This window comes from Heliangelus exortis, chromosome 2 (genome assembly GCF_036169615.1).
Source record: "Heliangelus exortis chromosome 2, bHelExo1.hap1, whole genome shotgun sequence".
Taxonomy (NCBI): domain Eukaryota; kingdom Metazoa; phylum Chordata; class Aves; order Apodiformes; family Trochilidae; genus Heliangelus; species Heliangelus exortis.
This window is the reverse complement of record NC_092423.1, coordinates 122,547,161-122,572,619: the sequence shown is the minus strand read 5'-3', so window position 1 is coordinate 122,572,619 and position 25,459 is coordinate 122,547,161. Positions and strand designations below refer to the sequence as shown.

Below are 25,459 nucleotides of genomic sequence, written 5' to 3'. Positions count from 1 at the left end.
CCTGCACAGCATCCAGCAGGTGGCAGCACCCTGAGCAGAACTCCAAGGACAGGCGACTCTGCTCACAGTTCTCTGATTTTTCTGAAGAAATCTGTGTATTTATAGGGGAGCATATGAATCACACAATTTGATACATGAAAAATTAACAGTGAGATAAAGGCAACGTAGAGCACCAAAAGCAGAGCCACATGCTCCCTGAAGTTCTGTTCATGATGCTGAACAAGCCCCAGCTGCTTGGCTGCCAGTTGTCCTGGCATGAGCTGGTGGTGTAGATCTGTCCAGCAGCCACTTGGCAGCAGCCTCTTGTCCTTTTCCCAGGTCAGGTTGGATGGGGCTTTGAGCAACCTGGTCTATTAGCAGGTATCCCGGCTCATGTCATGGTAGCTGGAACTAGATGATCTTTAAGGTCCCTCCCAACTCAAACCATTCTATAGTTCTGCAATAAGGCTGATTGCAAACACTAGGAATAAGCTTCTCCATTGAATCAGGAGCCTGTAGTCATTTTGCCCTCGTATGTTGCATGTTGATGGTTCATTCGTAGATGGATAAAGGAGTAAGCAGGAGTGGACTACAGAGCAACTGAATGCTTCTCAGTGAGTGGATTTTCATACTGGGATATTAGGTAATTGGAAAATCATCTGGCAGGGTTGGTCTCCAGAAAATTTAGGATCTTAATGTCATCCTGAGGAGTGGTCTTCTGACCCCAAAGTAATTTAGCATTCTTAGTGAAATATTTCTCGGCGGGTGAGAGGACCTGGTGGGTGACAGATTCAGGTACTAGCTGGGTATAGCAGATATCCAAGACTTTTCCAGTACTCAGTGATGACCATATGTCCGCTGTGCTCTTTGCTAAAACCTTGGCTGAAGAAAAGGGAGGGTTTCCATGCATAGAAACCCAGCAGGAATCCATCATCAGTGTTTCAATTCCAGGCAGTGATGTGTTGCAAAAGACAGTCATGAAAGCTAAGTTGTATGGCATGGGAGGGTGATTTTCAGCATCTACATGGGTCCTTGCATCAGCCAAAAAGCATCTGTGAACTGTTTCATGGACAAGATTGAGGTTTGCTCTGTAAAAAGTCAGTAGGCCTTCATTTTAGGACTTTCAAGTTAATGAGCCTTCCACCTGATGGGTGACTTGGGATTCTAGAAAGGGGACTGCAACCAGCATGTCCTATTCTTCTTGATGTCTTAACAATCAACAGTTGATGGAGAACAGCAGGTAGTTTGGCTGATGTTTAGCTTTAAATATCTGATCAGTTAAACAGAGCTCCTGGCAAGACAAGAAGGAAATACCAGGAACCACACAATGAAGAATAGAGGGGGAGAAAGTGTCCTTCTGTAAGAGCAAATTTAACTTCATCTCTAGTAAATGAGGAGAGGGTTTTGGATGATCAATCATATGCTTGAAAGCAAATGTTTACCAGAAGCTGTCTGCTTTGATTCTACTGTCCTACAGGAATGGAAAGCAAATGTCTGCTAAACCTAGTGGGTTTAGTAGTTTCATTTTGGTACTTTGAGTCTTCAGAAATTGTAAATTGTCAGGAAGTGTGTAACTTTTTGGGGGGAAAAAAGTGATAGTATATACATTTGTATAGATAAAGAAAATCCTGTACTGTCTAAAAAAGCCATGGCTCCTTGAGAAGTGGGGTCACTGAAGCCTGTTTTTTTGTGGCACCCACTGTTCTCCAAATCCTCTCCTCACTCCCCTGGAATGCTGACTGCCCTCCTTTCCCTTATTTCCCCTTCCCCATGCTCTGACTTAGGGTGGATTCCCAGCAAGACCAAGCTAAAGCACTGGCTTGTCCCTCTTCCCACTGTGCCATCCTGCTGGCTCAGGCCCTTATCAGACCTGCAAAAATAGCTCTCTCTTTTGTTTTTTTTTCCTCCTGTGCTGATTTTCTGCCAATTTTCTAATTATTTTAGATAATTGGTTTATAATCTGACCAGGAAAAATGTAGAGTCAGTCATCTGGAGAGAGTACAGGAAGGTTAATAGTGTTAAGCAAAAAGAACAAAATAAAAAAGATGCTACCCCTTAGCTCCAGTTCATAATTGTTTCTCACCCTAGAGTAGCATACGTTATTAATGTTACTAGTAATCTTAACCTTGTTTTGCATCTCTGTGTCTTTGTCAAAGGGGAAAAAACACCTTAAATACACACTTAGCTCTAAGGGTATGGATGGCTGAAATTCTGGAAAAGAGAAAGAGTCAAACTTATGGAGAGTCACAGTAATCATAACAGTTTTATACAGAGATATATTCTGTTTTCCCACTGCTGTTCCTCTTTACTAGTTCACTTAAAGTAGCCACTTTTTGTGTTCAGGTTGCCAGCAGAACTCTGCTCAGTGACTTGTTTTTATTACTATGCTGTCCTGGCTTAGGGTTTGGGCTGGTACTAGAAAAAAACCCCAAAACACTAAAAAAAAAAAGTTAAATACTTGCTGATGTGTTCCTTGCTTCCCATCCCTTGTGTTTCAGAAAATCTTCAGAAGAACTGGACATGGATAAAGTAACAGCAGCCATGGTACTCACCAGTTTATCCACCAGCCCTTTGGTCCGCAGCCCTCCTGTCCGACCCAATGGTAAGCAGTGCCTGGGCAGGGGCTGGAGGGAGGGGTGCCAGCACCGTGTACCTGGGGCTGGTTTCCAGGAGTTATGGCCATGGTGGAGGATAAAGGGTGAGTGGTTGTCTTATGGCAGTGACCTGTGCATGCTGGGGACCATACTGAGCTGTCATAGGATCACAGAACAGTTTCACTTGGAAGGGACTTTTGAAGGTCACCCAGTCCAATCATACTGCAGTGAGCATGGACATCTTCAACTAGATCAGGTTGCTCAGAGTCCCAGCCAACCTGACCTTGAATGTTTCCAGAGATGGGGCATCTACCATGTCTCTGAGCAAACTTCTTCAATGTTTCACCATCCTTCCTGTAAAAAAGTTAACATCTTAACATCCATCTAACATCCAAATAAACTCTCTTCTAGATTAAAACCAATACCTCTTGTCCTATCGCCCTGCTAAAATGTTTGTCCCTATCTTTAATACAAGCCCCCTTTAAGTACTGAAAGGCCACAATAGGGTCTCCCTGGAGTCTTTTCTTTTCCAGGATGAACAACCCCAACACTCTCAGCCTGTCTTCATGGGAGAGGTGCTCCAGCCCCCTGATGATTTTTGTGGCCTGTCTCTGGACCTGCTTCAACAGGTCCATGCCTGTCTTGTGCTGAGGGCTCCAGAACTGGACACAGTACTCTAAGTGGGGTCTCACTAGAGCAGAGTAGAGGGGGAGAATCACTTCCCTCAACCTGGACACTCTTCTTTTGGTGCAGCCCAGATACAGTTGGTCTTCTGGACTGCAAGTGCACATGGGCTGCCAGCTTACATCCAGCTTTTTACTCACCAGTACCCCCAAATCCTTTTCCTCAGGGCTGCTCTCAATGCCTTCATCCCCCAGCCTGTGTTGATACTTTTTGATACAACCCAGATGCAGGACCTTGCACTTGGAGTGCAAGGACTAATCAAGGTCTGTGGTGCAGCATTGGCAGAAATGAGAAGAAACCTTTTCCGTAACATTAGAATACATCCAGTTTATGAGACAGAAGATTCCTCCTTTTATAAATGGGAGATGAGGGCTGCAGAAGGTCTCCTGACCTCACTGAAATATTGCTTTTCCAAACAGCTTATTTGCATTTGCACATATGCAGTAAACGTGACAGCCCATGGGAATCATAGATGAGTTTTTACTCAGCGCCATGATGAGGCAAAGCACCTCCAGATCACAGCCCTTGGCTGAGAGTTTGTGCATTAGTAGTCTGCACGGTAGTCTGTACCAGTGCAGGATTAGACCCTCAATTCCTGTGCCTTTTGTAAAGCTCTGCTGGTCTACCATCAAATCCATAATCCCTTAAAAGACTACACCATTCATGATACAGCAGAAGGCACAAATTAAATAAATCTTAAGAAGTTTGTGGTAATAATGAGATTGCTAATGAAATATAATTAATCTGAAATCTGTGCTATGAAGTACAATTAATCTATGCAAGCTTGACCAAGAAATTTTTACGTGTTTACGTATTTTAAGGGATAATTTTAATTAGGACCACCTTGTTTCAGGATGTCTCATCATTGTCTGTAGGACTCTGGCTTTTCTTACTTACTTGTAATTGTTAAATAGACACTAATGCCCCTCCTACTGTAAATAATTGGAGGACTTTGAGTACTTACCAGATACAAATTAATAAGGAAATAGTCTTTGCATTTCTTCATGGAAGCAGGAGTGATCCACTGAGTGATGTTCTTAAGTGGAATTAGTATCAAATGTTCCAGATTTAAATATTTTTGAGCAAATAGTGGGGGTTTCCCATTTATTTCCAGAAAATGTTTTATCCCTTTAGTTGGAATTCTAGCCATGAGTGCCCATGGTTCCTGCCTGTGTGCTTTCTGGTGTTGAAAACCAGAAGTACTTATGGAGTACCTGAGGAGCCCTGGGAAACCTCTGACAGTGACATGCCCAGTGACTGTCCTTCCTCAGGGATGGAGGATGCCAACCTCCAGGGAAGGCCAATGGAAGGATGAAAACATGCCAAGTCTCTAGTTGCTCAGCTCACAGCTGAATCCACAGATGAAGATGGGTTTGTGCTGATGTTCCTGGTGGGCATTTGGGGTGGGCCATGCTGCAGCCACAGCCACATGCTCCCTGTGGGCCAGCCACAGGGAGCTGCTCTGGTTTGGGGCATGGCAGTATCTGTCACCCTAAACAGCCTGAGCAGAGGATACTTGCCAGGAGCAGCAGTGCACGAGCTATCAACAGGTGTTGATTGGAAAGATCTGTGAAAGAGGCTTTTTTAAATTGCTAATAGGTAAATGGTAGCTGTTAACAGCCTGTGATATTACACCATGCAGTCAGAGTGCTCTTTGATGTTTCTTCACATAGTTTGTTTGCTTCTTTCCCAAAATCTGGGAGACTACGTTGAAAAAGTAATTCATACATTTTCAGTACTCAGAGACAAGATTTTGAAGCTGTTGTTTGGCATCTTCTCCCTAAATACCTTAATTTTCCCTGAGTGAAGACTTACAAAAGACTTCAATAATAATGCAAAGATTTGATAATTTGAAGTTCATTTGATGTTGACTGGCTAGGCTCTGATCTTAGTAATATGAGTAACAAACATAGTAATAAGTAGTTTTTTCTACATCCTTTTCCAAAAAAGGGCAATAAGTAACAGTGTAATTAAAGAAACATTTGTTTAAACAAGTGGAACTTTGCCTAGAAGTATAAAAACCAAAAAACATTAGTGTTAATATTAAAGTCTGATCTGTGCTGGAATTACGGGATGAGCACCCATGCAAACTGGATCAGAGTTTGGCCCTTGTTTCCCTGCAGCTGAGTAATATTTGGTCTGGTTCTCTTTCACGCAACACCAGCAATGTGAAAAGAGCCCCAAAACAAGAGTAAGTTGCACTTATTTATATTTTAAATTTCTTTTTTTACATTGACAGATTTGTTAGTATTAATGAGAACAAGTGTTTGTTTTTTCCTGTTGTCAAACTCATTCAGCCTTTTCCATCCTGCTTTTAAAATGTTCCTGATTTACATCTCTTTCTCAGCAAGGTGAGAAGCTATAAACCTAGAGAATACAAAGTACAACCATAAAATGTGGCAGAAAGCAGTAGTTGAAAGAGTGCTGTTTCCTTTGTTTTTCTGAAGAAATGGAAATCTTAAGCTATGCTAAGATCACAAGTTGATACCAGATGTACTTTTTGGCTTTGGCACAAGACTCAGTTACAAGTACTTAAAAGAAACAAAAACCACCTCTGTTACAGTGGCATGAAGGCTGCAATCATGAACCAAAACATGATGGTTTTATTTGTTAAGTTAATAGCTACCGGAAATGTGTCTGTCATTCTTGGAAGAGGAATTGATGGGGAGAGGGAGAGTTGATCCCATTTATGCTTTGGGGCCCTGATCAGCAAGTGCAGGGACTTGGCAGCTGCCATTGCAAGGGGGTATTTTATTCATAGGTTTATATGATGGAGGACTGCATGCTGTTTTGTGAGCAGCTGATAATAAAGATTTAAAGGATTTGTCCAAAACCTACTCAATTAGGAGAAGAAAAAGAAAATTAAAAAATCACTGGGTTTGGGTTAAGCTTTTGGTAACAGGTGGTAGACGTTATTTTCTTGATGATGTCAGTAGTTAAATTTATCTGTAAGAAATTGAGAAGGAATGAAGGAGTGTCTTCTGCAGAACTCTTCAAGGCAGGCACTGGCTTGAAAAGATTCCCGTCTTAATAACATTTTCACGAGATAAGATATTATTTGCTTGCCAGCTCCAGAGCAGGGTGTTGCCCAATACTCAGACACCTACAGTGTCATTGGGAAATGCCTGTTAGGGACAAACTGCACCTAAACCATCCCTGTGCACATGCCCCAAGCCCTGTGAGACACCAGAGACTGAAGCAGATCTGCCCATGGTTGCACCACTGGACATGCTCAGGTGATGGCCTGCTGAGCTGATGGCTTGCATGCTCCTCTCCTGCCAACATCTAATGCCTGAGGACCTCAGCATGTGGATCAGGGCTCAAGCTGTGCCTCAGGCTGCTAATGCAGTGCTCTTGCTCCCACCCACTGCATTGCACAGTTACCTGTTAGTCTGAGCATCTCCTTAGCACCTAATGTCAGGGGAACTGCTGCTGTTAGGAGGAGGTTCCCACAGCAAGCAGGTGTGAAGGTGTTCCAGCATCTCTGCACCCCACTTCTGAAAACAGATGCTTAACGATACACCTGTATGAAGACAAAGGGATATCCTTCCAAGGATACATAACCACCTCAAGTAGAGATTCATGTTAGGCAGAGGTGTGTGAACTGGGAGATGATGACAGTTAGGAAGGTAATTATGGTTTTCTTTGGTGTTTTAGTTCTGAGATGACAATCATGTTTTTGCAAATCTAATTAGTGTCCTGGGGCTCAGAGTGGATCTCCCCTTCCTGGGAGATCTCCTGTTGGCCACATAGTGGCTTGGAGCTTGCTCTGACACCCCACCACAGTCATGTGTTCCTGTTGGAAGTTGAGGATGTATTCATGCGTGCAACATTTGACTCAAATGCTCCAGAATAGGTTATTTTTCCAAATCCAATGATTTTTTTTAGAGAAATATTTTGGTTTTTAAAAAACGTATGAAAAATCAGTGTGGAATATGTAGTTTGTGTGCAGTGGAACAGATGCGGTTGTTCTCTCTACTTTCAGTGCTTTTACTTTCTCTTATTAATGTACAGTTCGTTACCCACATGGCATCTAAGCCTTATTTAAATGAGCTGCTTAGCCTTAACACAAAATACTGTTGTAACAATAGCTGTTGTTATTCTTGACAGAATCCCTAAATGGATCTTGGAAAGAAGGAGGATTTGTGCCTTCTAGTACCAGCAGCAGTGGATACTGGAGCTGGAATGCTCCCAGTGACCAGTCCAACCCATCCACCCCATCTCCACCTCTGTCAGCTGATAGCTTCAAAGCTTTTCGGACACCTTCCCAGACAGATGATGGTATTGATGAAGCTGAAACAAGCAACCTTCTCTTTGATGAACCCATTCCTAGGAAGAGAAAGGTTAGCCCCATGTTAAATTCCATACCCCTGGGCAGATACGATGATTGTCGAGTTATTTTGCTGTGAAAAAGGAAGAACTTGCCCAAACAGCTCTGTATGTGTAGCCCTCCTTAGCATCCAGTTAACATAGGTACTTATCCTAGTCACTGTCTCATTGAACCTAGTCACCTACTGTACACACATGCTGCCATCAGCACCACATATTTCGTGGCAGATGGTGAGGTTCTGCAGAGCCTCCTGCTCAGAAAACATTAGAGTGATTTCCAGAAGGTGTTGCCTCTGGCCATTCAAGGGATTTCTATCCTGCTCTGGCAAATTCTTTGTATGCAGGATGCAACAGGCAGCCTTTACATGTCTTCACAGAAACTGGATATGGCCTTAATACTTCTTGTTCTCTGGAAGTGCTGTTTGTCTGACAGCATGTCAGATACCTTAATACTGTGGAGCTTTCTCTGTGCAAACATATGGAGTGAAAAGAGGAGAGAGAGAGAGAGAGAGAGAGAGATCAAACTTGATGGCTTTTGATACGTTATTAGCAGTGGCCAAATTTATCCTTGGTCAGAGTGCAAAAGCAGACTAAATAAAACACAATGTAAAAAAAAGTCAAAAAACCTCAAAAAAGCAGCATTATGCCAGCAAGTAAGCTTCTCTCGAAGAAAAAGAAAACAAAGAGATGGCACTAGTCCAAGTTTCCTTCTCTTCCAACGCAATAGGACAGATTTTACATAGCAAGATGAAAAAGGGCTTTTTGTAAGAAGAAGAAAAAAACAGAGAACTTATTCTCCTTAGTGACTTTGTTTCTGGCTCAGTCTGAGACAGTTAATTGCTTCATCACCAGCAGGAAGAAGTTTTAATGATTGTTTAAACCTGTTCAGATTCATCCTTCTGCTCCAGAAGTTGCTTGTTTGCCCACCCACACTGTTCTGCCCTTGTTTGTCGGAGAGGGCTATAAAATATTTGTGATTCTTGTGATTCCTAATAAGGAAAGAAAAATATTTTGGAAGACACCTTTGTTATAATAAATTAGAGCTGACTGTAACAGAGATAAATTTGGGGGGTGTGGGACAGAAGTGTGCTGCTTTGCCTTATATTTCTCAGTTAAAGTTCAGCTTATTAGCATCACTTACTGCTCAGCTGTGATGAGACAGATGTGATTGCAGCTGCATCTTTACTGTTACCCAATTTGTCTTTGATATTTCTATTTATGTACCCACCACAGATCTACTACTCTGTCTGTTCTGGTTCACAGGGATTTTGCTCTGTATGGCAAATTTTTGATTTAGGTAAATAATGACATAACCTGCCAAATGTTGTTTTATAAATCAACTGCATTACCTTTGGGTTTTTATATTCTTGTCCAAGCATGGTACTTTATCCAAGTACAGCTTCTCAGCTTTAGAAGCTGAAGTAAAAATGTTCAGCTTATATTGTCTTTGGGGATGCAAAAAGCAGAAGGAATGAACCTGGAAATTGAGTGATCTGTAACCTTACTTTTACTTTTTAAAGTTTTTTCCAATTGATGTTTGGAAAATATCGTATTAGCAATCACTTCCCTTATTGCTTGCTTAAAAGTTTCTACTAATATAGATAGGTTTCACAAAACCATTTATGCTTCATTATTTTCTTAAATAGTCTGACTAGGCAATTTTTTGGCTAGTCAGAAATGGAAGCATGGTGTGTGTTCTGTATTTCTACTGAGCAAAATTTCATTTATGTTAAAATGCATGAGTTTTTCAGAGTCTTAGCATTGATAATAAAGCTAAAAACACAGTGGAGCTAGGAGATTGGTTTTACCATCAAGCTAGAGACTTATGTTAAGCCATTCTATGTCCTTAAAGATGCATATGGTGTTCATGATGTCATATCAGAATTCCTAAGATATGAGGTGAGTGATCAGCATGGTCTTCATTTTGTTGCTGTGGTTGGCTGTGGGGTTTTGAGCTCATTGTAGTATTTGCTATTATAATGTAACAGTAAGAAATTATCAGGATTGCTAGATAGATTACATTTTATTTTAGGAAGATAAGTTCTGTCTCTATTTGAATATAGTTGTATTATCAGATGAAAAAAACCTACAGAAGTAATTTATATGCAATTTGTTCCAAAGTACAAGGTTTTCATTCAAACAGTATGATCAGGTACCTCAAATCTTAAAGCCCTCAGCATTTGTATTTTCAAAGAGGAGATGTTAGACTGCCAAGTAACTGTGAGCACATACTACTTCAATCAACTTGTGTTTTGAAAAGCTCATCAGATGCCATTTGTAAAAATTATATTCTAATCACTGCCTTTCTAATCTACTGGCATGTGGTTCCAAAGGGTCCAAACCCAGTCATCTTTTGTTCAAGACAAAGGAAAGCATGTACTTATCTCTAAGGATGTGCTTGTTTCCTTCTTTTTTCTCTCTTTCTTTCTTTAAATTTATCTTTGTATGAATATATTAATTTAATCCTACATGTAACTAAAATTGTAGCATAATAATACAATATTTCGAAGGTCTTCCTTGTGTTTTCTTTAATAATGTGTTCTGTAATAATAGTTAAAATTATTTCGACACATACAATTTTTTTTTTTAATTTAAAATTTATAAAACAGGTTTTGTGCTGGGATAAAATTAGCTTGTAAAAAAATCTGTACCATTCTGCAGTATCTTTGCTTTTTGCTACCACATACTGTGTTTTAAATTAAGACTGTTTTTCTCCACAGGCTTCAAAATATTGAAGATTGGGCTGGTTAGAGCCTTGGCTGTGCTCTAAATCAATGATAATTTAGTTTAGTCCAATGAAGTTATATTAAAGAATATAACAAGAATATTAAGATGAGATTATACACATATTCTTTTTAAAATGCTGAACACAGCCAGTCTCACAGTGTCTCATTCTCTTGTCCGGATAATGGCCAGAGCAGCTTCTGAAGGAAATAAAAGCAGATTTTGCCAACTTAGGGGTGAATGTTGTCATTGCAGAAGCAACAGTTTTCTGGCACAGTATTTTCTCTGTGTTGCAAAATTCACAAGCAGAAATATTCAGATGAGCTTGCTTTAGGAAGAGCTTAATTTAAGAAGATGCCTTGCATTAAGTGAGAAGTCCTCATCAGTTATTCTCTGAAAGACTTCAAAGACATGTAGGAAGTTTTGATATCATCTGCCTTCTTTTTCTGGGGAGACAGAAACCAGAACTTGCAAATGGAAAACCATGCCAAGGAGCAGAGAGAGGGAAAGTTTTGCACAAGCTGCTCCTGTGGCTTTTCACTGGGATTCTGTTAAGTTCAGTAGGATGACACTGTTGACAGAGACTATCACATTATTATAAGTTCAGAGTTTGAGGCTCTGAACCTTCTGCATGCTCTATGATTGTAGATTTGTTTATGGTGGTTTGGTTTTCTTTCTATCTTCCATGCAACTAATGTCACTTGATTTGTAATTTCCAGAACTCCATGAAGGTGATGTTCAAATGTCTGTGGAAAAACTGTGGGAAGGTACTGAGCACAGCTGCAGGGATCCAGAAACACATACGGACCATTCACCTTGGGTAAGAAAGCAGTCTCTGGAACTGTAAAGGGTTTGGTATAGAAGGAGAGCAGTCACACTTAGAAGGTGAACTGGGTTGTCCTTGGCATTTCTGTCTCAAATCCCTAGGTTTCTGAGGAAACTGCAGAGTAGTGCATTGAGATGAACTTATTCCAACAGCGAGGCATTTTCTTTCATGAACTTCACCAGAAGGCCGCATACAGCTCTAGGTCACACAGCATTTCCCTATTGGTAGCACTATTTGGTGGCATTTACTTCTTATGTGCCATCTGCACATCACACCCAGGCTGATGTAGGTTTCAGGGTCTTGCATGAACAGTTTCCAGCTTTGTTTCACATCAGATCAGGTGTTGTGCTAATTCCAAGTCAAATTAACCTTGAAAAAACCTCAAAACATTAAACCTAAGAAACCTAGGAAAAAGAAACTAAGCTGCAATTCCATGTGTATGTTCCTTGGACTAGAAGCAAAAGCAAATCTATCTTGTATGACACAAGCTTGTTTCAGAGACTTAATTGCAAATAAAATCTCCTGTGCAATTTGCTGAGTGACCTAAATGTCTCATACATAGTTACAGTGGGAACTTATGGTTCACCTGTTACATATGTTGGAAATACATCTTGTGTAAGTCTGTGTTACCTGGTGCTTAAAAATTAAAGTGACAATGACAATGTAGTCTGGTGTGAAGCTTAGCAGAGTCTTGCAAAAGTCTTGGCTCTGAAGAGTTGCAGCAAATGTTGCTTTGTCTGCTTTGTCTTGTACATCATGGGAACATCATTTTTGTGGCACAGGAGAGGGAAAGTGAACAGCAGAACTGCTCTGGAATTTGGAGCTTGCGACTTTGAGGAGTTTTAGTGAGTGATTGTCTGATGGATGGAACTTATGGTAGAGACTTTCAAACCTGCTCAACCCACAGTCTGTCTATATGTTCTGTTGAGTAAAGTGGTGAAAGGAGCAGAGGTGTATTCAAGCAAGCCAGATGAAGAACTGGTTAGGGGCTGGTTTTTGGGTGCATGAATGGAAATGGAGAGGCCCAGCATTCATGGCTTTTTATGGACATGCAGACAGGAGGATGCTTATGGCTCCCAGATTTCCCATATGGGTGATTCAGGAGAAGATACACATGTATGAGCTGTGAGTTACATCTGGATGTGTATGCATGTGCATTATGTGGATTATGCATGTGGATTATGTGTACTAAGGTAGTGGTTTGTTTTGGACTTTAAGGTAACATGTAGCCTACTGGGAACTACTGCTTTGACTTGGCTGTTTCACTCCTGGCACTTGCACTCAAACACACAGCAGATGGTGCCAGGGTTGCAGGGGCAGTTAAACCTAAACATCTTCTTCAGTAAGTCTGCTTTGGGAAAGTACAACCAGAAAGTCCTGTCCTTTCCCTACCTGTGTCTGAGTTGTATATTGGGACTGTTTTGTAGCAGCTGCTTCTGTTAGGGCCAAGGAAAGTTACAGTGAACCCTGGCCATAACTGTATTTGCTCTAAGTAACCGCTGATAACATTACATATTGTTTGTCATAGCATCAGTGAAGTGTATCTTGCCCATGTTTCTTGTCTTTACATATCCTTCTGTGGCTGCTCTGTCATTTCTGAAGTCAAGATTCTTGTTAATTTCAATAGTTGAGAATGAGAATCACTAAAGCTGAATCATAGAAGTTAAACATCTACTTCGTGGTCAAAAAACTAGTTAAGAATAATACAGAGAGAAAAGGAATCTAATTCCTGATTTCTTTTCCTTCCCTGCAGCCAGAATACTGTAAGTAGGGATGAAACTGGGAGTAGTAATTTATTGACAGTATGAATATATTTGGTCATGCATCTAGAACTTAAAATTTACCTTGGGGTTCTTGCTTCCATTTAATCAGTCCTTCATTCTTTGTCTTGGTACAGACGTGTAGGAGAGTCTGACTACAGCGATGGAGAGGAGGATTTTTATTACACAGAAATCAGGCTCAACACGGACTCAGTAGCTGATGGCTTAAGCAGTCTTTCCCCAGTCTCTCCATCTCTAGTATCTCCTCCTTCTTTTCCCACCCAAGATGCAATCCGTCCCGAAACTTCCTGTGCCAAAACTGAGACTAAGTTGATGACACCTCTGAGCCGCTCAGCTCCTACCAACCTCTACCTCGTACACACGGACCATGCTTACCAGGTAACGCTGGGGAGAGTGAGCTTCATGGGTTACACTTATGTGTCACTGATGTATTAAAAAATGTCAGATCCCAATGCAGATTTGGGATTTAAAAAGGTCTAGTTTTAATAGGCTGAACTTTTTTCAGTGCAGCCCAAGGGGTTTGTCTCATTCAAATTTAGATGTCCGCTTCTGAGCTAGTTGGTTGGTTGTACTTCCACTGTAGCTGGTGGGATTTGGGGTGCTATTTATTCAGCCACACATAGGTACATATTTCAGGTTGAGAAGAGTTGCTTCATGTATCTCACTGCCTACATCAGTCAATTGTCCATTGACCATAAGGAGGCCCCATGGTGATGTGCTCAGATGTGGTCTCCTGCACTGTAAAAATTCTCAATTCAGTCAACCAAATCCCTCCCAGAGTCTTAATTTCACCCCTGCTTGTACTGGATGTGTTTGTAGGCAAGTATCCAAGAGATGTCAGGAACAATTAATTTCTTTTATTTGTACACTGTGAGGTGTCAGTTTGCATATGTGAAGCAGAGCAGGAATAATGAAAAGGCATATACGGTGTCCTGCCCTCAAAGGTTCTTAAATGGCAAAAATCCCATCAGATCCAAAAACTGCTGTTCCAAAAACTTCTAAGTTAAAACAGAAAGCATCAATTTTAAAACTGCACTAAAATATTACATGATTTGGTCTGGAGACCATATGAAAAAGGAAGAATACAGACTTTGAAGCTGTGTGGTCCCTGACCTGTGTATGCACTGAAGAACTGAACTCTGTTAAATTTATCTGATGCAATAACTTTCTTATACAGCACTGTGATGTAAAGATGAAACCTTTTTGGTTTGTGTCTGGAGCAGACCCACTAAAAGGGCAGAGGTAACCACACAGAATTCACGGGCTTGTTTTAGATTCTTGTGCACAACAGAAAGCATAGGTGGAAGCTTGGCATCTCAGGTGGGAGCTGCATCAGGTAGATGGATAAAACCAGCTAGGAGGAAGACTTCCTTCTTAGTTGAATTTAAGCCTTGCCTCTCACAGAGTGAGGCACTGAGCCAGGCTCCTGAGAAGAGTCTCACTTCATTTGGGATTTGCAGTTGTGTCTTCCCTGCGATTTGGAGTCTCATTTGATACTCTTTTATTAGCAGCCTTTAAGTAAAACGCTTGCCTAAGGAATCTTAGTTCCAACATTTAAGCTGCTTGAATTGGATTTGAATTGATTTATTCTCAGAATGCAGGTGTCTGAGCCCTGTCTGCTTTTCAATCCTTCATTTCATCAGTAAGGGTGGACACAGTGTTCAAGACTTTCTAATTGGAAGCAGGAGGCAGGGATCCTGCAGGAGCAGTCAGTTTGTCTTTGCAAAGGAGGCAGCCTCTGCACAGCTGGGTCAGTGGCAACCTATGTTGCGGGCCCTCTAGCCCAACAAGAAGAGCACTCTCTGGGAGGCAAGGTGGAGATACAACTTTCACTAGAAAGAGGAGTAATTGAGCCCAGGTTTCACTCATAGCATTTATCTGTTCTTGTGACTGTTGTGTAAAAGAGAATAGCAGAGAAGGTAACAACAGCATCTTTAGTACCACCTTTTCTGCACTGTGTTTCCTGCATTTTCCTAGCTGTTGTGAACCATATACAGAATATGTGTGTGTATATATACACACACACATATATATATATTTACTTCTGATACAAACATCTTTATCAAAACTAAACCAAAGTACCAAATGGGAATGTAATGATGAAGACAATCTCTCATATAAATGAGAGCATGGAAGTGGAAGTAACTTCACTGGGAGTGAAGTTATTCGCTGGGAAATTCGCTGGGAGTGAAGAGGCAAAATTCACTGTTCAAAGAACTCAGATAGGGGAAGCCAAATCATATTCATTCCAGCATTCCTGTTAAAAAAGGGGGAAAAATACTGAACCCAAAGCTGGGTCACAGGAATAATAGATAGTCTATTAATTGTAATTTCCTGTATGGCTGGGAAATGGTATGTATAATACCTGTAGTAAGAAAGGTGTGAAGGGAAAAAGTGTTAAGGCAAGTCCTGTATCTCTCCTTTGACCCAGTGCTATGGATGAGGAAAGATTTAGAATGATTGTGGAAAGTACAGCATATGAAATGAACTGGAGTGGAGGAAGCCCAAAGAAAGATTGTATGCTAGAACAGTCTTAACATCTTCCTTGCACAGGTTTGCTTTGTAAACAACAAAGAAGCAGTACTGAAGAACAAATCCCTCTGGGTTCAAGGAGAGCGTTTGGTCTTAAAACATGTAGGCAGTATTTCTGAGGCTAGAGACTAAATTTAGTGTAGGAGAGAGAGCTGGGGAATCAGGGAGAAGAGCAGAGAGTTATTTTGAAAAGGTTTATTGGATGTTATTAGTGGAGTTGAATGAAAAGCTGTAATTGGGCCTGATCTCATTTTTATTAAATCATTTTGGTGCTAGAAAAATACTATAATAAACTTTGCTGATAAAAAAACTTCTGAGCTGTCAGCAGTACAGGGGTTTGTATATCATGCTTTGTGACTGGGTGATCTTATGAGTAGTAAGATTTGATTTAATGGTGGAACATACAAAGTCCTGCACCTCAGGAACTAATGAGATTTTTCTGCTATAAACGAGGAAAGTTAGAAAATTACAGGGGGAGGAAACCTATGTTCTTTAATCAAGCACAGAATGACTGTGAGTCAACAACAGGTCTGTGAAGGGAAAAAAGAAAAGTTGTAAGCTTTCTTGGGTAAGAAATACCTAGGAGAGACAGGGAATTTTAATGCCATTTTACAAGACTCCAGGAACTTCAGCTGGGATCCTGAGTAGAGTCCTGGTCAGCCCAGCAAGGATGATGGGCTCCAGTTAGAAGGGGTAGAAAGAAGGTGATCAGAATGAAGAGGGAGGTCAGGGGATGACACAGAAGGACTGAAAGCTCAGTCAGAGAAGGCTTGAGGAGAGGATGGGATTGATACCTGGGGAGAAAGTGAGAGGACAAATGTGAGATGGGAAGAGAATGAGCATATGGTATTTTAGATATAAGCCTAATGCTACCACAAATAAATAATTATAAATTAGCTGTCAACATATTTTGATTGGAAATCAGATTGAACGCTCTAAGCGAAGTGAGACTGGGGTATAGAAACTCTTCAGAACATGGTAGTGTTGTGGTTGCTTATGTTGTAGGAGAGATTTTCTAAAATGTTAGCCTGAAAAGGTGGCTGTGCTTGATGAGCAAAGATGCATGTCAGAGAAGCAAATGGGCCAGGGCAGTGACTGTCTAAATCTGACCGTGTCTTAGGTAATTATTCAGGTACTGAAAAAACAAAATTGAGCACCATTGTATTTTAGGCGACTGCAAATTACAGCCATTTTCAATTTCTTATATGTCACATTTCATTATAAGACTAGTGCTTATACCTGTAAAATTTAGCTATAGAGGAACTACAGTGGGCTCTTTCAGCATCTAGGAGTTCCCTTGTGGATCTTCTTCCAGTACCCTAGGAAGTCACCATGGTGACCTTGTTCTGACCTGGTAATCTGGTGAGATGGTGAGTGAGGCCGTGCTGCCTCACTGCCCACCCCACAACCTCCAGTTCTTTCTGGCAGGAGTGCTGTGGTCATGTACTCCTTCCTATTTGAAGCAGGCTGTGATGAAGCCCTTCTGGTACCATCTGGAGTTGCCAAATTTTTCTTGATGCTTTTCAGCGATTTTTTTATATATATATACATTTTATGGAGCTCTGTGTGTCTGTGGATTGCCTTGGAGCTGTCAGCAGGCTCAGCAGCCCACAGAGCATCGCTGCCATAGATGGAGGCATTTGGTGGTCTCAGTTGCTTTTCCTTGGAGGCACTCCAGGGGATTGCTTCTGCACTTGTTTACTCTGAAGATGATCTTTAATGGGGACTATCAGGTTGTAGTTTGTCATCACTCCTCGCTGCCTGGTGGCTTCTGGGAAGCACTCTCTTCCCTGAAGCTGTGAGACAACTTCAGCAGCCTCAAACACAAACACTGCTCACATAAGTGTATTGCATTGTTGTCAGGCACAGGCAATGGAAAGACAGAGGAAAAAACTCATTTTGAGTAGCACTTCATTTGTAAGTTTAAACCAAGGAGACTTTGGGTTTTGGTTTTTTTTAGTGGTGAAAGCTTGAAATCCAAGAGTCAAAGTGAGTCTGTGTTTGTGGTGGCTGCTTGCACTCCTGCTAGGCAGGGTAACTGCAGAGGTGTGAGTTTCCTGACTGTAAATTAAATGGGATTCAAAAAGGGGCAGGAGAGAATTCCTGAGGGCTCAGAGGCCAGTTAGAAAGCCAAAGAGAAAGCACAAGATGGAAGGCACTCAGTAGTCTGACTTTGGTTTATCAGGCTTACCAGTCAGTAATAAAGGCCAGATAGGAGGAACATAAAAGTTCAAGGGGCCATGAGGTCCTTCAGATATTTGCTTTAGCGTAGACTTTTGAATCCCAAGGATGATTTTTAGATGCTTATTTTTGATAGGGAAGACTCTTTTAATTGGGACGATTCTTAACACCATTTATCTGACAAACACAAAACCCTTATTGTTGATTGTAAATCCTATTGCCAAGAAGCCTCACCAACCAATCTTCAGTTGTTTAAACCAGCTGCCATCAGGTTAAATTCTCCCTTGTTTATCACTGTGGAACAGCTGATTTTTTTGCTGCTAACTGGCATTATTTTAAAAGTTATTTGTATATGTATTTTGATTTTGTGTGCTTTTTTATTAGATCTAGCTTTTAAGGCTTTTGGATGGATTCTTGTGAGAGTTATCTTTCTCTGAACAAGGTTTTAAGAACAGTCATATATTAATGTATCCAATTCTTACTGGCTTATCCATGATTATCCCTCTCATAAGGATAAAGTGCTTGTTACCATGTAGGTTTTTTTTCCACTTCTCAAAGTCTCTCTTAGATTTGCAGTTTCAAGGAGTGAAAGATCCCTTGAAATCTTTTGGAAGGGGAATAGTTCTTCTTACTGGAATAATTTTTTCTTTCCACACAGGCCACTCCTCCAGTGAACATTCCAGGGTCAGCAAAATTTACTCCCAATGGCAGTAGCTTTAGCATCTCTTGGCAGTCACCTCCAGTTACCTTCACCGGCATTCCAGTAAGTGAATGACACCACAAAAACAAACAAACAAACAAAAACAGACAAACAGAAAACCCTAATAAGTTTTCAGAACTTTTTGTTTTGTTTCATAGTGTTCCAGAACAGACGTAAATTTGACATAGCAGGTACTAAAAAGAGACAAATTGAATAGGTGCCTGAGTTTGCCAGCTGATTGGCAGATGGCTAAAATGGCTGATTTTAACACTTGCCAGTCTCTCATTCAATAGTTAAATTTCTTTCCATCAGTGTCTACAGAGAACTGGATCGATTGTATATTTTTTTTTACACTGCTTGTTTACAAAAGAACATTCTGGTAGGGGCAGAACCTGGCACTATATGGTCCTTTTTGTGCTACTAAGAGATTTCTTACAAAACTTGATAGAAAATTACTGATATGGTGGTTATGCTTCCAGGCTAATTGTATTCAAGCAGTAGGGCTGTTACCTAAATGAACTCTGAAGAGGATGCATATTTGAAAGACAACCGAAAGAAAAAAAATGATGGGAATGCAAAGTCTGATTCTAGTAAGCTACATATATGTAGTCTCTATTGATAGTAGAAATTTCTGTATTTTTCTCCAGAAAATATGTTCAATACATACTATGTTTTACTACATTTGAGGGCTGGAGCACCTCCCCTATGAAGAAGTTAGGGTTGTTCAGTCTAGAGGAGGCTCTGAGGTGACCTTACAGCAACCTTCCAGTATCTGGAGGGGGAGTACAACAAAGCTGGGGTAGGGATTTTTACATGGGTGTGTAGTGAGAGAAGGGGAAATGGGTTGCACAAGGGAGTTGTGGCTGCCCCCTCCCTGGAAGTGTTCAAGGCCAGGTTGGATGGGGCCTTGAGCAACCTGGAAGGTTATAGTGGAAGGTGTCCCTGCCCATGCAGGGGGTGGAACTAGGTGATATTTAAGATCCCTTCCAACCCAAACCATTCCATGATTCTATGATCCTAATACATAATGGAATTTGACACATTTTTAATGAGGATGTGTTAGGTGTAAAGTCAACTCTGACCCTTTCTTCAAAGTAGCTGGTATCATAGAATCATAGAACTGGCTGGGTTGGAAAGGACCTCTGAGATGATCAAGTCCAACCCTTGGTCCACTACTGCCATGGTTACCAGACCATGGCACTGAGTGCCACATCCTTATGCAAGGCCTAATTTCATAAACAGGATTGCAGAAGAGGTATTTTTTGTTAAACATGGACTTCCAGTAGTCCTAAATGTAACACAGTATAGGTGTGGGTATATACTGTAGGGGGAGTTAAAACCTAATACGAAGAGTTCAAAGGGATTAGGCTTCTAGTGCCTGGTGTGTTGAATACTAAAAGTAAATGTAAATCATAATTTATGTGTAATGGAATATCTTCTGTATAATAAATAGAGACAAAATTAATGTAATAGTAGCTAATCTTTATTGGAAAGCATTTTTCAGATGCTTCAGATGAATTGATATTCTCTAATCATAAAGCTTTTTTGATACCGTAACATTTCATTTAATATTACACTTTCTTACTTTATGAATCTTTAAAGTGTTTTATATAAGTCACATTGCTCATCCAAAGAACCTTATAGCTTTTTTTCCTTCTGACAGTGGATATTAGACATGGCCATAAGAGATGCTATATCTCTCCCTTCTCTTCATCGAGTGAATCTCCAAAGCTTCTTACTGTCAACCTTTGGCAAATCTCAGAGATTTTCTGCAGAGGCTGTGGCATCCTGCAGGGCTGATAAAAAATGAAAGTGGCTGAATCAATTAAACTGCACTCTGCCAATGAATATTTATTAAATTCCATCAAGGAACAACTAGCAGTGAAAGACATCATGCTGGCAGCAATTTGAACAAGAGTGCCTTGACAAGAGTGTGCTATCCGTGAAGTTCCTCGAGAATTTGATTTCCCAACAATGGGGTTGATACAGAGTAATTATGAAACTGGCTCCTTTTGTGAAGTAGCACAAATTGGTGCCAGGAGTGTTGAGAATCTAAAAATGCAATTAACCACATTGCAAATCAGACACTTAAGAGGACAGGACTAGACACATATGTGTTTAGTTTATTGTTCGAGCAACAACGTTGTTCTAAGGCTGTAGAGTTGAGATTTCTCAAAAGGATTTAAGAACTACCAAATCACTTTCTGAGAATTGTGTGGAGATGCCAATGATTTGAGTACAATTTTAAAATAATCCCAGTACAAAAACCTGGGGAAGCAGTGATGAGGGCAGAATTATAAACCACTCAGAGAACCATAGTTGCTGCCTTTATATCTCTTTCTAACAGCATTTATAAGGCTATTTAGAAAAAAAAAAAAAACGACAACCCAACCACAAAACCCTCTAGGTTTGCACATATTTGACAATTCTGTCATCAGTGAGATCATTTAGGAATCACAAAGTCTTGTCTGCACTAGAAAATTATGTGCACTGAGGGTGCAAATGCAAAGTAATGTTAAGTAACTGTATATTAGATGAAAGTTCCTTTCTCATGTATCTAAGTAAAATAGATATTGCCTTATAAAAACAAAGCTCTGCTGATTCCCACCCCTACACTGAGTGTAACTACTTTAAAAAAGCTTTAGGACAGGGAACTTTATCCCACTCTTATGAAATTTATTTAAGCCTAGAGTATGCAACAGAGCCAGCATACAATAAACTCAAGCAGCTGTGTATGTCCCTGAGATTAGATGCATGTCTGTAGCACTCAGTGGAACTTCAGAGAGTAAATCCAAACCATTACTTTCTGCTTGACCCTTAATATTCATTCAAGCAGTTTTCTAAAATGGCACTGGGATACTTCTTTGCCCTGGGCAGACCACTGAGTAGTAAAGGATTAGGTACAAATTTGCAAAAGCATCTAGTTCTACACATTTCTTCACATTATTGGTGGTGTTGGAATGGGATGATTCTGTCCTTGACCCATCAGAGGGCTGTTGAATCCTGGTTTTGAACAGTCTCCTTTCTAGGCCTGTATGTCAGCAGTTAAGCCCATGAGAGAAATGACATTTCAAAATAGTCTTTTGTGGGCTTTTGACACCTTCTTTAAGTGTTTCCCCATTTATTCCTGTGAACGTGGAATTCTGATCACATTAGGCATTTATCTGTAAGTCTTGTAGTCATAAAGGAGAAGAATTAGGGGAACCTCCGAAGTCCTTATAGCCTTATATGAGTCATGAATAAAGTTAATTCTTGAGGCAGATGAGAAATAGACTTTTTCTTACCATTGTCCCAAGGTAGCTGCAGGTGCAAGAGAAGATTGACTCTTGGCACAGCTGTGACTTACTGGTGGGTGCAATTGTCTGCATGAAGCAGAAACTACAAGTTCATGTTTGCTCTACCTCTTGACACTGAACTAGGAGAGAAAATAAGGCATACACACAAATTATGCAATGAGCATAATGAGCAGCAGTGGAGTCTGTATCTCTTGGTACTGGAGGACTTGTAATGACCATATAGTTCCAGTTTTTTGTAACGTAGGATAAAAGTCTTCTTGAATACTGCATGATCTCCCCTGTGTGATACTGATTTTTACCTGCCTGCTCACAAGACCCAGAAAGGTTCAACAGTAGAGAAGATCTTTAAGTTTGATAATCTGGTGTTTACAAATCACAAGTCTTCTCTGTAAGTGCAGTTTCTCCCAGGAGATGTAGCTGGAAACTTGAGGGCCTCCCTTCAAACAAACACTCTTGTTTCACATTTTAATTCTCTGCTTTAGACAACGCTTCAAACATGAGAAGCCTCCAAGGGGTAAGGATTGCCTTCTCAGACCCTCCTTTTAATCTGTTCTTAGTGTCATCTACAAAGGAATACATCTATCTGGTATTGTTTAGACTTTCTGCAAAGCATATCAAAATACACTTCAGCTTAACTTCAGTGCATTTTAGCTGCCTTGGTGTGCCAGTCCCTGGAAACCATCATGCAGAGACCCTCTCTGGAGAATGAGAGAGGAGATGCAGCCTGCGTGCTGCAATTACAGCTCAAGCCTGTTCTCTATTTGGAAGCAATCAGGATAATTGCTTGTAACAGAGGAGACCATCAAAGCACTTTTTGTTCAGTGGTAACCAAGGAATATGTTGGATATCCATTAGTAGTGGTCAATATAAAAATTTTCTGGGTTTTAAAATGCTTAAGAACCCTTGAAGAATTGACTGGAGATCTCTGATTGCTGGTAACAACTGGAAAACACTGCAGTGTGTGGTGAATGCCAAAGATGAGAAAAGTGTTATTGCTTTGCATTTTGTTTTCAGTGTTTGAGTCATTCCTAGGTAAAGTAGTTGATAAAAGATAGGGAAAAAAGTAGTAGACAATAAGCTGCCCTCTGAAGAGGTATGACAGAAAGAGGGAGCTAGTATGGTCACTGGGTATATAAAACCTGACATAAGCAGGCAGAGAGAGAGGAAATTGCTTACAAGTTCTGGAGATGTATTTCATATATCAGTAATTGTCTAAACTGATTCACAGTGTGAGCTGCACATGCCGTTAAATCAGAAATTTCTGTAGTTACCAGCCAAGCATAGAAGTTGAAAGAGTGTCTGCACTCTGTTACAAGTGTTAGTTTTTTGCTGCCGTGAAGTAGCTATAAAATAGCCTTTATATAAAAAAACAAAAAATCAAAGCACATTCAGTAACCTGCTTCACGTAGGGTCACTTCCCATTCTTCCAGTTACTATGAGTCTTCAAAAGGGCAGGATTGAACAGTCATAGCAATACAGGGAACTACCACAGTATCTACATTTCCTAGCTGCAGGAGGCAGTCACTCTGTGCACCAGCTGCCCAAATGAAGCTTGCTATGTTCTACACATAAGAAGAAGTGAGTGTTCATAATTTTTTTCTGGTGTTTTAGATGTAAAGTGATTGAAGCCTTCACCCAGGATCAAAATAAGACCCTAGCAGTAAATAGTTTAGGAATTATTTAAGGCCAAGCTTTATGCCATGTGATTACTCTAATAATGTTGCCAACCCCAAGGCTCGTTTGGAAACGTTCAGAAGACCAAACTACACCCTTCACTTATGAACATTCACAAGGAGGACACCTGCTGGAGAGGTTTAAAGTGCAGAATAAAGGAAAATCAGGGAAATAATCCAGTACATCTTATTAGCAGCCTTGATCAAAAGGAGATTGCACTCCCATTAAAACCCCAAAGACCACATAGTAAGTGCACTGCAGCAAACCCCCTTCTCCAAGGCTGTCTCTCCACAAAAAGTGCCAAAACACAGATGGGAGCAACACATGAAATCCCTTTGTTTCATAGGGTGTTATTGGCATTGATCTCAGCACAGGCCAGAGTTTATTTTTCCAGTTATTTTCCCTGCTTAAATTGGAGACAGTTTTCATAACAGCTGTTCAGACTTAAATAAGAATGAATGCATTTTCTGTATTTCCCAAAACCTGCAATGATGCTGATCTGTATTCTGGTTTGCTCTACCTTCCTAAGTATATGTTCTTCATAAGCTGCTTTTTTTGTCTGTATTGACAGGTCTCACCAACTCATAATCGTCCTGCAGGGAGTGGAGAGCAGAAACAGTCCCACACAGTTCTTTCATCACCGCCTAGAGTAGCATTTGGCTTGAGGTATGGGACCATTAGCTCCTGCTGGCAGACCAGCAGCCTCAGAATCTGGAGGGCACTTAGTAAATAAGATATCAGTGGCTAAAGAAACAGAAAAACCACCCCACCAACCGTGATTGCAGTTGTCAGGGTGTTTCTTACCAGAACACTTCAGAGTAAGTGTTCTTCACCTATTTTGTTGATGTTACCATCAAAGGTAAAGTCTGGGGGAGAAATGAGTTGTTGCAAAATGAAAAAGGCAAACTGTGAAGCCAAACTGCAGGCCTTGTGCCATGAATGTCGAGTTCAGATGCAGATGTAAATTGCCATGGAAAGCAACGCTGCCTGGATTCACTGCTCCAGCTGAAGCATCCTGAACTGCATTACCAGGCTTTGCTTTTTTTCCTTGAAAGGCTGTGCTATCTCATGTGTTCATCACCGTTCAGTCAGTGTGGTGTTTGGCTTCAATTGAATTTTAAGAAAGTATATATATGTATATCTCACTACGAATATCTCACAACAAATTAGATCAAAGCAAAGTTTTATGTGCCTTGTCTTCTACACGTAAGCTGCAGTCACTTTCATTAAAACTAACTGATGTTTGACCAGAATCTGCTTTAGAAGTGCTCAAAATGTTATGTTAAAAATCAAACTGTGACACTGAGTTTCTTACAGTACAGAATCTCCTTGTTTCTCACAGTCTTCAAGGTACCCTAAAATGAGACAAAAGGAAGATTTCATGCTTTTCACTTTCTTCCTGACTCTCAGAGCATTATAAACCAAACCAAACTACAAACCAAACTTAGAAGCTTTCCAGTTCATGAATTGTGCCCATTAATGAATGTTGAATAATCAAAAAATGCATTGGTGTTCAAGGGAGCAATCACCAGGCAATTCCCCTGTGTGCCATGCAGTGTGTAATGCAGGTACTGAACAGTTCTGTCTGTACAATTCCTTGATGTGAAGACACCAGAAGAGGTGGCACTGCTGTAGCTAGTGTTGGGTTACCTGTAGCATTGCTCCTCGGGTTTGCTGGCTTGCAATGTGTGAAATGAAAAAGTTGCATTTTAGCAGTTACTTCGATCATCTTCTAAACTTGTGAAGTTTTGAGTGGGGTTGGAAGATGGAAACCACAACAGTTATGAAAGCAGATTATTCCTGCTTTGCTGACTTTGGGGACAACACTGAAGTACCATGCATGAACAAAATGATGCAAATGAGAGCAAGGGTTAAAACTTTTTTTTTTGGTTTCGCTTTTTTCAATCACTTTGTTGTTTTTCAGTCAATAAGCTCAGACAAAACCAGGCAGGAGGGACTGTCAAGCTTAGGAGCTGGTAGCTTTTCCCCTCTTTTGTATAGCTGCTGCCTGCCGGTAGTCAAGGTCTGCTGCTCAGAGCTATGCAAAATATTTTTACTGCAGCTCCACAGCAAAGAGGACTCCTGCCTGATGTGACCTGGGCTGGACTGTGGGATAGCTATGACTGTCTGTCACAGCTTGGCACTTAACGTGGCTTAAG

General features: G+C 40.7%; 1 protein-coding gene across 4 annotated transcripts in view; it reads left to right on the top strand.

Moving 5' to 3' along the window:
• ZNF704 (zinc finger protein 704) overlaps positions 1-25,459 on the top strand; it is a 107,062-nt gene that overhangs the window by 64,153 nt on the left and 17,450 nt on the right. For 3 of the 4 annotated variants that reach the window (XR_011724586.1, XR_011724585.1, XM_071737838.1), the window contains exons 3-8: positions 2,478-2,581; positions 7,368-7,600; positions 11,030-11,130; positions 13,034-13,295; positions 18,289-18,393; positions 23,872-23,966. Coding sequence is in view for 2 of the 4 variants with exons in the window: in XM_071737838.1 (XP_071593939.1) it covers positions 2,478-2,581; positions 7,368-7,600; positions 11,030-11,130; positions 13,034-13,295; positions 18,289-18,393; positions 23,872-23,966 (900 nt within the window). In the remaining 2 variants the exon portion in view is untranslated. The remainder of the gene's footprint in view (positions 1-2,477; positions 2,582-7,367; positions 7,601-11,029; positions 11,131-13,033; positions 13,296-18,288; positions 18,394-23,871; positions 23,967-25,459) is intronic. The other variant, XM_071737840.1, reaches the window with a different exon arrangement.